Source organism: Dromiciops gliroides, chromosome 3 (assembly GCF_019393635.1).
Source record: "Dromiciops gliroides isolate mDroGli1 chromosome 3, mDroGli1.pri, whole genome shotgun sequence".
NCBI lineage: Eukaryota > Metazoa > Chordata > Mammalia > Microbiotheria > Microbiotheriidae > Dromiciops > Dromiciops gliroides.
The window spans coordinates 249,569,510-249,582,328 of NC_057863.1; the positions used below are offsets into that span (position 1 = coordinate 249,569,510).

A 12,819-nucleotide genomic window follows, 5' to 3' on the forward strand; every position below is an offset into this window, starting at 1 on the left:
AGCCATCAATAGGCTTGTTCAATGAGAAAGGAAATTGCCCTTATCCTTTGGACCTTCCTTTTAAGAATCCCAGCCTTGGGGCAGCTAGGTGGTACAGTGGATAAAGCACTGTCCCTGGATTCAGGAGGACTCGGGTTCAAATCCCCAAATTTGCTTCCAGTTCAGCTAATTCAAAAGAGCAGAGTTCATATTTTAACTCACCACTTGGAGCTCATAGCTTCAATGGAACTCAAAATCTTATGGGGCAGCTAGGTGGTGCAGTGGGTGAAGCACTGGCCCTGGATTCAGGAGGACCTGAGTTCAAATCCAGCCTCAGACACTTGACACTTACTAGCTGTGTGACCCCCAGCAAGTCACTTAACCCCCATTGCCCTGAAAAAAAAAGAATTCCAGCCTCACCAGTGAGGAGTATGGTAAAAAGCATCCTGCGTACTATAAGAACGGCTACTATCCCAACCAGGCAGCCTGAACTTTAGTGGGTATGCTGTTAGAAAACCGTCCTGGGCCCCCTTCTCTTCTCCCTCTGTACAATTTCACTGGGTAATTTCATCAACTCCCAGGGATTTAATTACCATTTCTATGCTGAGAATTCTCAAATCTACCTATCCCGCCCCAGACTGTCTGCTGACCTCCAATCTATCATCTCCAAATGCCTTTCAGACATCCCAAGATGTCCAACAGACATCTTAAACTTAATATATCCAGACCAGAACTCATTATCTTTTCCCCTAAACTCTCTCCCCCTCCTATTTTCCCTATTACTGTAAAGAACAACACCATCCTGCCAATGCCTCAGGTTCACAAGCTAGGAGTCATCCTGGATTCCTCAGCATCTCTCACCACCCCATGTCCAATCTGTTGCCAAGGCTGGTCGGTTTGATCTTTGAAACATCTCTCCAATATGCCCCCTTCTCTCCCCTGCCACTGCCACTGCTCTGATACAGGCTCTCATCACCTCGTGTCTGGATTATTACAATAGCCTGCTGGTGGGTCAGCCTGCTTCAAGTTTCTCCCCACTGCTATCCATCCTCCATTGGCCACTGAAGTGATTTTCCTGAAGCGCAGGTCTGATCATGTCTCTCCCATACTCAATAAACTCCAGTGGTTCTCTATTGCCTCTAGGATCAAATACAAAATGCTCTGTCTGGCATTCAAAGCCCTTTCTAACACAGCCTCCTTTTACCTTTCCAGTCTTTTTTATGCTTTACTCCCCACCCATACTCTTCGATCCACTGATCCTAGTGGTCTCCTAGTTCTACAAACAAGGCATTCCATCTCTCAGTTCCAGACATTCTTTCTAGCTCTCCCCTATGCCTAGAATGCTCTCCTTCCTCTCCAACTACTGACCTCTCTGGCTTCCTTTAAGTCCTAACTAAAATTCCATCTTTTGTTGTAAGTTTTCCCCACCCCTCTTAATTCAAGTGCCTTCCCTCTGTTAATTGTTTCCTATTTATTCTGTATGTAGCTTGCATTGTAGAAGTTTGCTTGCTTGTTGTCTCTTCCATTATATTTTCATCTCTTTGAGGGCAGAGAACTGTCTTTGCCTTTTTGTATATATATATATATATACTCACACACACACACATATATTAAGCAAACAAAACAACCCCCCCAAAAAACCAAACCCAACCTTTTCCTTTGAAGTCCCACCTCCCACTGTCTTTCTTTGTGCCTTACTTTCTCTCTCTGTCTGACATCCCTTGGATGCCTAAGTTGGACTGGGTGTAGCTTTCTTGGCTGGACCACTCTTTGAGTTCTCCCCCTCGGAAACGCTCCAGAAAGGAATCTGGTCTTTTCTCTTCATGACGTGTATGTCTTGTAGCCCATGCTCTAAGGGAAAGAATGAGTCGTGACAACCTGTGTAGAAATAAAGAAGGAACAATGAGGTAAAAAGAACATCACAGATCAGGAGCCAGAAGGGACTCCAGAGGTCATTGAGTCCAACCTCTTCATTTCACAATCGAGGAACCCAAGACCCAAGGAGGTTAACTGATTTGTCCAAGGTTGTAGAGGTAGCAAACATCTATGGCAAGATTTGAACCCAGGTCATCTGGCTTCAATTCCATGTTCTACCACTCTCATAAGCCATGAGACCCTGGGCAAGTCCTTTCATTTCTCTTGGCTACAGTGTCTTCATCTGTAAACCAGAAGATCCAGGGGGAAGGGCAAGAATATATGGTCAGAATTTGAGAGCAATGCATCCAAAAGTTTGGTGGTAGTAGGAAGGAAACCAGCATTCATTAAGTGCCTACTGTGTGCCAGGCATTGTGCAATGTGCTTTGCAAATATCTTATTTGAAGCTCATAACAACCCTGGGAAAGAGGTGCTATTATTATTATTTCCAATTTCCAACTGAGAAAACTAAGTCAAACAAAGATTAAGTGCCTTGATCACAATCATACGGCTAGGAAATATCTGAAACCGAGTTCCTGACTCCAGACGTAGCTTCCTATCCATTGCCCCACCAAGCTGTGTAGTGCAGAGTCAGGGAAACACCAAGGAGGAAAAACAGAGTTGACTACTAACGTTTTGTTTCAGGTACAGCATCATTTTATGAAGGTAGCTTGTTTGGTCACTCCACCCTCCAACCCTAATCAGCTGGGGGCCATACAGACTGAAACATGAACACCAGTGGGAATAGTTCCCAGCCTTCCTGGGCCACAAGGAACTAATATATGAGATCAGTCCTACACCTTTGTGATGGATCAGACTCATGAAGCTTATATGATTGGGAAGTAAGGTATAGGGAATTGGGCAGTTTTGAATGGGCTATGGGATCTTCTAGTGGGGTGGGTGTAATATTTGTAAATAATGCTTCTTTTTCCATTTTAAAAGTTTGAGTTATCAAGTTCAGCTAACCTAACATAATAAGCTATTTTCATAATCTTTTACTTGCATTTTGGGTATATGGCTATTGAGTGAAAGCAATATCCATCATCTTCAGCCATAGGAATAATTAATGAAATGACTGATCAACATGTTTTCCTTCTCATTATCTTTTCAAAGGAGAAAGCAAAGACAGATCTCTATTTAACCCCCCCCCCCCCCCCGCCCCGATCATTCTAGCAGTATTCAAGGATATGGTATTAAAAAGAAGAGGGAGAAGCTAGATGATAACTAGGTGGCACAGTGGATATAGTGCCAGGACTGAATAAGGAAGACTCATCTTCTTTAGTGTCTGGCTTCAGACACTTCCCAGATGTGTGACCTTAGGCAAGTCACTTCACCCTGTTTGCCTCGGTTTCTCATTTGTAAAATGAGTTGGAGAAGGAAATGGCAAACCACTCCAGTATCTCTGCCCAGAAAACTCCAAATAGGGTCATGAAGATTCAGACACAACTGAAAATGATTGAACCACAACAGCAAAAATTGAAAAAAGGAGAAAATGTTGAGCAGGTTTGAAAGAAACATTTAAGTATAATTTGACACTTTGTCCTCACTTTGACATGAATATGGATTCTGGGCCACACTGGCTCCATTTCTTAAACTTTCAATGTGAGCATTTAAATCTCAGAAACTGGCAAACACTAAAAAGCAGGGCTTGATTTTGTGGGTTGTCTAGACATAGGAAAGTGAAGGAGAAAATGTTAAAGATTCAGATTAAACTTTAAAAGGTAGAAAGTGTCCTTTTTTTTTTTCCTCCAGTAGACCAATGTACTTCACTAAAGTCTATTTCCCCCTCCCTTTGTCCTAGCCGAGCTGTGGGCCGTTCTGCTATCTTACCAGCAGGGGGCTCTAGAGACTTTAAGGCTGAAGAGACAATAGAAGCGGACACCTCCTGGGTTCTAGCAGTAGTGGGTAGCAACTGGCCGGCCCACTCCTAGACATCTTTACTAGCTCTGCAGAGGAGCTTCAGGGTTTGCAGTCTTGGTTTTATCCTGGATGCCTAACTTTGCCAAATGCTACCTTTCTACCTCCATAAGATCTATAGTTCAGTTTTCTCCTCTATTCACAGTCCCCATCACCTTTCTCCTGCAATAACTATTGCAATAACTTCCCTGCCTCAAGTCTCTCCCCTTTCCAATTCATCTTCCAAAGAGCTGTCGAAGTGATTTTCCTTTTTTCAAGTCTGACCATATTATTCCAGTATACAGAAAACTCCAGTGGCTCTGGCTGCTTTGAGGATTAAATATAAGTTCCTCTGACTTTCAAAGACCTTTACAATCTGGCCCTAATTTACCTTTCCAACATTATTCTACAATATTCCCCCTTTGAAACTATAATGCAGGTATTTGGTCCTCTTGCTGTTCCTTGGACTCTATACCCATACCTCATCTCCTGTCTCTCACCTTTCATTAGATGTACTCCCCTGCCCCCATGTACTCCTTCCTCACCTTTGCCTCTTAGAATCTCTTCTTTCTTTCTTTCTTTCTTTCTTTCTTCCTTCCTTCCTTCCTTCCTTTCTTTCTTTCTTTCTTGCTTGCTTGCTTGCTTTCTTGGTGACGATGTTTGATTTAATTTAATTTTTTAGCATTTGAGCTTGATCTTTTCTAATTTTTTTTCCTCGTTTTTGTAGGACAATGAGGGTTAAGTGACTTGCCCAGGGTCACATAGCTAGTAAGTATCAAGTAGTGTCTGAGGCCAGATTTTAACTCAGGTCCTCCTGAATCCAGGGCCTGTGCTTTATCTACTGCGCCACCTAGCTGCCCCTATCTCATTTTTTTTAAACTCCACTCAAGTGCCACCTTCTGTAGCATATTCTTTCCTGCTCCCCCTCCCTCCCAGCTGCTATTACCTTCCCCTTCAAAAAACTTACCTTGTATTCATTTCATATATATTGATTTATGTACATGCTGTCTTCTGTCAGAGAATGAAAGCTCTTTGAGGACAGGGACTGTTCACTGTTATCTTTGTATTACCGACCCTAGTACAGTGCCTGGCATGTTGTAAGTAGATGCTTAATAAATACCTATGATTGACTGATTAATTCTTGGCCTTCAAATCATATAATTTCCAAACATTAATTTTTACTGTGAAACTGGGCCTCTGGCACTGCCAAGTTGATTGACTTTTACTCTCGATTTTTCATACCTTGGGCCAAAGTGGCTTTTGTTGCATCAAACCTAGTGGAGTTGCTGCCTTTTGGGTCACTACCCACCATGTGGGAAATAATTCCCAAGGGACAATAAGAAGCAATAGTGTACAGTGGATTGCTGGTTTTAGAATCAGGTGAAATGAGTTCTATTTCTGGTTTTGCTTTGTTGTTGTATAGACATTTTCAGTCACAGCTGACTCTTTGTGACCCCATTTTGGGTTTTCTTCTTGGTAAAGATACTGAAGTGGTTTGCCATCTGGCTTCTCTAGCTCATTTTACAGATGAGGAAACGGAGGCAAACAGGGTGAAATGACTTGTCCAGGGTCACAGAGCTAATAAGTGTCTGAGGCCAGATTTGAACTCAGGTCATCCTGACTCCATGCCTGGCATTCTAACCATTGTACTACCTAATTGCCCTATTTATGGCCTTGCTAATTGTTGCCACAAGCTTCTGTGGATTACCTAGTATCCTCATAGGTAGAATGAAGAGGTTGGGTTAAATGACCTATAAGATCTCTTACAACTCTGAATTTATGATGATGATATGGAGAGGTTCTTCAAAGAACTTTGTCACATACTAAGTGCTAACCCATGGAGTTTTTACTCCAACAGGGGCAAGGCACCGTGGTAGATGATGCCAGCTTCTATGCCCTAAGTCAGGAAGATTTGGAATGAATTGACCAATGGTAGATCCATTTTTGGAGAGCTTTCCTATACCTATCTGCAATGAATTGGGCTGATCAATCTGTCACTAAACCAATCAATCAGCACACATACATTAAGTACCTTTAAAACCAGCTAAGCCCATGACCCCCAGGATTACTTCTTTGTTTTGTTTTGTTTTGTTGTTTTTGTTTTGTTTTGGGGTTTTTTTTGCAGAGCAATGAGTGTTAAGTGACTTGCCCAGGGTCACACAGCCAGTAAGTGTCAAGTGTCTGAGGCCGGATTTGAACTCAGGTACTCCTGAATCCAGGGCCAGTACTTTACCACTGTGCCATCTAGCTGCCCCCCACGATTACTTCTTTACCTCTTTGGCAATGACCTTCTCATCCTGGCCAAACCTAAGGTGTCCTCCTCTGATGGGAGAGTTCCTCCCTGGAACCCCCATTTGAGGAAATACCCAAGACAATCACAATTACTTCAAGCCTGGCTCAGCCAATGACTCTAGAAGATTTTTCTACCTTGCCCTCGTGATCATACACCCTGTCCTTCAACTCTTTTTCATGTCTTTTTTTCACACATGAGGAGGGCCTCTTTTTTTACTTATTTGTTTTCTAGTACTTACACAGTGCATGGCACATAGTAAGCTATCTGTCTGTCTATCTATCTACCTACCTATCTCCTATTTTGTCTGGCAATGCTAGGCACTGGAAACATGATACAAAATGAGCTAGTCCCTGCTTCATTCCACTAAAAGAATCATACAGAGTTATGGCTGAAGTTCTTGATTCTCCAGTTCTGAATAACCTAATTCTGGCCATACAGATCTATTCACTGACTAGGTCATAGACAGTAGCTCTATAGGAGTCTTAGAAGAGAACCAAATGGACAGATTTGTGTTGTCTTATACCTACTTTGCTGGAGGCCCAGCGCCATTCATTAAAGAACGGAGGATTCCTTACTATTCTGTTGTAACTATGGAATCTTAAACACTACCATCATCCAAGAACAGTCTCCTTGATTATATATGTTGAGCTAGAAGGGAACTCAGAGGCTTAGTTCAATTCCTTGATTTTCTAGAGGAGGAAACTGAGACCAGACAAGTTAAATGACTTGCTCCAAATCATACAAGTAGGAGGGACTCCATCAGAAGTGGGGTTTGAACCCAGGCCCAAAGCCGATGATCCTTCTTATTGTACCACAATATCCAACCTGATGGACCTGTTGGTGAGAGGAGGTAAATTAGCCTCAAGGTAGGCAACCTTTCAGTTAGGACCATTGGATGCCTGGAGAATAGCATTCCAGACCCTGTTCAACCTTTACAAATATTGGGTTATGCTCCTGGATTTTCAAAGTTTTATGAATTTTCTATTTCAAGACTTGTTCAACCAGAGAGTAATGACGTATCCCAGTGGTATCATCTTCTTCTCCTTAAACTGTCATGGACAACATTGAATTGGTCTGAGCCATCTTCCAGTACCCACACCAAACACAGGCTATTTGCCAAATTAGTGGACAGACAATTTTAGAAGGGGCTACTCTCAGTCAAACCACATATGAGCTATGGAGATACCATCAGAGTAGAGCATAACATCCCAGCATCCTTAACACTGACCACGAAGAGCCTGGAGCATCTTTAGACCACCTTGTGGTTCAATTAACATCAGATTTGTTGGGGGCTCTTTGGTAGTATATTTGACTTCTTTATCACCCATGTTCTAAGACATTGAAGTCTCAGAAAAGCCTGAATTTTGATACCTAACAAGCCATTATCTAGAGACTATGGATTTTGTAGACACTAAATGTTAACTAATTTACTAATTCAGCAACAGAAACTAGAGTCTACCTAGTTGCCCACAGATGCAGCTGTCTATCTTTGAAAGAGGCACTCTGCCTGCACTGGAGGAGATGACAGGCTCTAGAAGACTTCTATAACTGCGCTCATACCCCATCTCCTGGCTTGGCTTGATGGGCAGTGATCTGTCTAATATTCCTGACTAGGAGCTAGGGAACTTAACACCTTGCATTTGGTTATCTGGGTTTTCAGTGGATATAAATATAATACATTTGCTAATGTATCCAATTTTGATAATCATTTACTTAAGCCAACGACTGTGTACAACTAAGCAATGCCTGGCAACTTATATCATTTCCATTCCTGGGTGGCAAGAATGTTCACTCTCATGAGGGAGCTGCCCTATCCCATGAGTATGATGGCCTTTGGGTGGGGTGGGTGGGGTAAATAAGGGGCGGTAGAAACCTTGGTCAGTTAAAATGATTTACTTTGGGGCAGCTAGGTGGCGCAGTGGATAGAGCACTGGCCCTGGAGTCAGGAGGACCTGAGTTCAAATCCGGCCTCAGACACTTAACACTTACTAGCTGTGTGACCTTGGGCAAGTCACTTAACCCCAATTGCCTCACCCAAAAAAAAAAAAAAGATTTACTTCCTTTGTGTTGGACTTTGTACCATGGCTTAACCTATTTCTTTTTTTTGCTTGTTTTTGTTTTTGTTATTTTGATGGGGAAATGGGGGTTAAGTGACTTGCCCAGGGTCACACAGCTAGTAAGTGTCAAGTGTCTGAGGCTGGATTTGAACTCAGGTACTCCTGAATCCAGGGCCAGAGCTTTAACCACTGCACCATCTAGCTGCCCCTTAACTTATTTCTGAACAAAATTTCCTGGACCCACAGTGTCCCCCTTCATATCACCTCCATTTGGAGCCTCCATTTTATCTCATACTGTTTGACTACACTATTCATGGCAATGAAGTAGAGACAACATCCTAGCTGCTTTGGGTGGGTGGAGGTGGTATAGAAAAGGTAGGCACAAATCTGAAATTTTGGGACATATAAATGGGGCTAGAGGAATTCTGTAAATAAAGGACAGGATTTCTTCAGTTTGATGTCTTTTTCTTAAAATGGGGGCTCAGTCAGTCCATATACCTGAAAAATCATACATTTAAATGAATGGAAAGGAAGCCAGGAAAGCACAAAGGAATGTACTCTCTTGTCTTTTCCAATGCTGAGAGCTGGAGAATAATGGAAATGAATAATAGAGGGGGGGGAAGCTTCAATGCTAAATCTAGTCATAACTCCCCACGATGCTTATATGGAGTCAATTTTTAACCCATTTGGAGGATTTTATGTTATTCCTATTAAGTTTCTTCTTATCAGATTTGGGAGATGAATCTAGCCTACTGAGATATTTTTCTATTCTATCACCTGGTAAGTTAGCACTTTTTTCTAACTTTGTGTCACTCACAAATTTGATTAGCATTTTCCTGAATTCCATCCCATATCACCAACTGCCTGTTGAATATTTCCCACTGGATGTCCCATGGGCATCTCAAGTGAACACATCTAAAATATAACTTCTTGCTTGCTCCCAATAACACTCCTGGTTTTGTGGTCCTGCTCTAGCCACTTTGTTTCCTAACTTCCTTATTACTATTGAGGGCATGGCCGTCCTTTCAATCATCCAGATTTATATCCCCACTCTTGATTTTTCTTCACCCTACATATGTAAGAGATGGCCAAAACTTGTCAGTTCATCCTCAACACCATTTCTCTTGTTCATTGCCTTCTCTTTACTCATATAACTACCATCATTATTCAGGCCCTTATTATCTTTTTTCTTTTTCTTTCTTTCTTTTTTTTTTTTTTTGGTGAGGCAATTGGGGTTGAGTGACTTGCCCAGGGTCACACAGCTAGTACTTTAAGTATCAAGTGTCTGAGGCCAGATTTGAACTCAGGTCCTCCTGAATCCAGGGCTGGTGCTTTATCCACTGAGCCACCTAGCTGCCCCGCCCTCATTATCTTTTGCCTGGACTTTTTAATAAGCATTTTGCTTTATTTTATTTATTTATTTTTTGCAGGGCAAGTCACTTAACCATCATTGCCCCTGAAAAACAAAACAAACCAAAAGAAAAAAGAAAAAGAATAGAAAGAAAACTTCAAATGGGGTCATGAAGAATGACTGAACAACAACAAAAGTTGTATATATGTATATGATGGAACATAAGCTTCTCAAGGGCAGACAAGGGCTGTTTTGTTTCCTTTTTATCCCCAAGGCCCAATACAGTGCTTGGCATACAGTAGGCACTTAATCAAAGCTTATTGATTGACTAAAGAAAATAAGAAATAAATGAAGGAGAAAACCTTAATAACCTAGAGTTTCCCAAGAACACTACCCCTGATCTACAAGTCTGGGCCTTATTTTTCATGTGAAATCTTTTAAGTACAGTTATTCCTTCCACATCACAACTTTCCCAGTCTCAGTTTCAATAGATCACAGGTCTGCATAAAACTTAAATGGGAATTTGGGGGGAGTTTTATAGAAGCCACAGATGATACAGGAAAAGTTTAGAAACTCAGATATGCATAAAATATATGTATGGTAGTGTATAATATCAACTCAAATTTTATAGTAAGGTACTATAAATATCCCATAAATGAAAAAGAAAAAAAAATTCAGACCTCTTCTCTGGTATGAAGGGAGGGTCAAAACATTTTGCTCGGATTTTTATAACTCAATTCCATGGAATGCGAAGATCTCCCCATTAGTGTTTAAGATAATATTGGGGGCAGCTAGGTGGCGCAGTGGATAGAGCACTGGCCTTGGATTCAGGAGGACCTGAGTTCAAATCTGGCCTCAGACACTTGACACTTACTAGCTGTGTGACCCTGGACAAGTCACTTAACCCTCATTCCCCCCCACCCCCAAACAAACAAACAAAAACCCACAGGATCTGAAGTCAGAAGGTCTAGGTTTGAATCATGCTTCTGTCATTTCAAATCCTACTTCTAGTACTTACTGCTTGTGTGACTATGGGTAAATCATTTAACCTCGTGGGTCTCAGTTTCCTCATCTCTAAAATGGGGATAATACATGTGCTACCTGACTCATAGGGATGCCATAAAGATCATATGAGATAATATGAAAATGTTTTGTCACTGTAAAGTAATAATATGTGGCTTTGGGACTGGACCTGTGATTTCATTGCTGTCAGGAACTCCTGGTGAGGAAATTGCCTCAGGTGAGCACCTGTGTTACAATTTATAGATTTAGAGAGTTATCTGGGGCATTAAGAAGGAAAATGACTTGCCCAGGGTCATACAGGCAGTGTGTTAGAGATAAGACTTGAACCCAGGTCTTTCTGGCTCTATGGACACCCCTCTATCCAATGGCATGATAGCTCTCTTGAAAAACTGTGATATATATTCAACAATAAAAATGATGAACAACCAAGTACTCAGTAGATTTTAGACATAGATTTAGATTACTTTCATGGGGGTAGGGACGGTGAAGAGTATGACATTGATAAGAGACCACACAGATGCTGGCAATGGGATCAAAGTCTTCTAGCTTAATGGTGTTTGCAAAATTATTGGTCTCTGTAGTATGGTTTCAAGAAATATATCAAGGGGGCAGTCAGGTGGTGCAGTGGATAGAGCACCAGTCCTGGAGTCAGGATGACCTGAGTTCAAATATGGCCTCAGATACTTGATACTAGTTGACCATGGGCAAGTCACTTAACCCTGATTGCTTTGCAAAAAAAAGAAAGAAATGTATCACGCATTCCTCCAAAAAGGCAGGTCTTCCTTTTAGATGGCTTAGTCATCCCTCATCTGGCCCGTTAATTTTGTTCCATGCTTTTGTCCTACATCATTCCATTGTTACTCACCCATTAGCCATCTAGAGCAAATCTGATTGGTTTTGCCAGTGGTAGAATGAGCTCTGCTCTAATCAAGCCTCACTTATTACAAATGCTTCCAAGGCCAAGCTGTTGCCCTGAAGAAATCCCTCTCTATTACGGAAATTCAGCTTAGACCTTTCAGAGGTTTAGCACATTTGGGGCAAGATAAAATCAGTCACAGGTAGAATTCTAACTCTTTACCCTTTCCCAGCACCCCTTTCTTCCCATGATGCTCTCTTTTCATGTTGACTTCCTTCATGGGGTGAGCGATCTTATTCCTCCATTACCTGGCTGGCCTCTGGCCTTTGAAGGAACGGCGGCGGAGGCGGGCCTCAGAGAGGGGTCTGGTCTCCGTGGTAATCACTTGCTGCAGTTCAGATGACGAGTCCTCACATGGTGAATGAGCCCTATGAAATCAAATGTGTAGCAAGCTGATTTGATGACAAACATCCTCCCCTGGGGTGCAGACAGGAATAGGGTGACCAGATACCCAGCTAGCTCCACAAGGAAGAGCACCACCGGACATCCTGGGCACAGAGGGACCACCAAACCAATTCACACCCATGTCAAGCCCTTTTTTCTGGGAACCATACATGTTTATTGACTAAAGAAAATAAGAAATGGATGAAGGAGATAACCTTAATAATCTAGAGTTTCCCAAGAATACTACCCCGGATCTAAACTGTGATCCTGGTGAGTGGCAACAGTGCTTAAACATCAAGAGCTGAGTGAGACAAATCTCTGGAACATTCATTGCATTTTCTGTGTTTGGTAGCTCTTTATGAGAAACTCTAGCAAATAAATTTTAGTTGTGCTCTTTGCCCCAGAAATATACTTAGCCTTGACCTGGAATGTGAAAGAAATACTCTAATGTTTAATCATGTTACAGTTTAGTGTTTTATTTTTCTTATAGCCTGATTACAACCCTTTATTACCTAGCTTATTATAGCAGCAGCTAAGTGGAACAGTGGATAGAATATTGGGCTTGAAGTCAGGAAGAGTCACCCTCTTGAGTTCAAATCTGGCCTCAGATGCTGACTAACTGTGTGACCCTGGACAAGTCACTGACCCTGTTGACTCAGTTTCCTTATCTATAAAATGAGCTGGAGAAGGAAATTGCAAACCACTCCTATATCCTTGCCAAGGAAACCCCAAAATGGTGTCACAAATCATTGGATACAACTGAAAAATGACTCAACCACAATGACTTTTTAAATATACTTATTTTATGTTAATAGCCATTTGGATATGTGTCAGTTCCCCAATCATAAGCTCCATGAGGTCAGAGAGGACATCATACCCAAACTTTATGTCTGTGGCACCTAGCACAGTGCTCTGCACATACTAGGTACTTAATAATTGTTGGTTAAATATTTAAAGCTTAAATTTTTTCTTATGAAATTAATCAACAAATATGAACATTTCAGTA

At 41.7% G+C, this 12,819-nt stretch overlaps 1 protein-coding gene across 4 annotated transcripts in view; it reads right to left on the reverse strand.

Moving 5' to 3' along the window:
• CNGA3 (cyclic nucleotide gated channel subunit alpha 3) overlaps positions 1-12,819 on the reverse strand; it is a 47,656-nt gene that overhangs the window by 17,858 nt on the left and 16,979 nt on the right. For all 4 annotated transcript variants that reach the window (XM_043997845.1, XM_043997847.1, XM_043997844.1 and 1 more), the window contains exons 2-3: positions 11,678-11,797; positions 1,678-1,857 (exon numbers count right to left, since the gene is read on the reverse strand). In XM_043997845.1, coding sequence (XP_043853780.1) covers positions 1,678-1,857; positions 11,678-11,797 — 300 coding nt within the window. The remainder of the gene's footprint in view (positions 1-1,677; positions 1,858-11,677; positions 11,798-12,819) is intronic.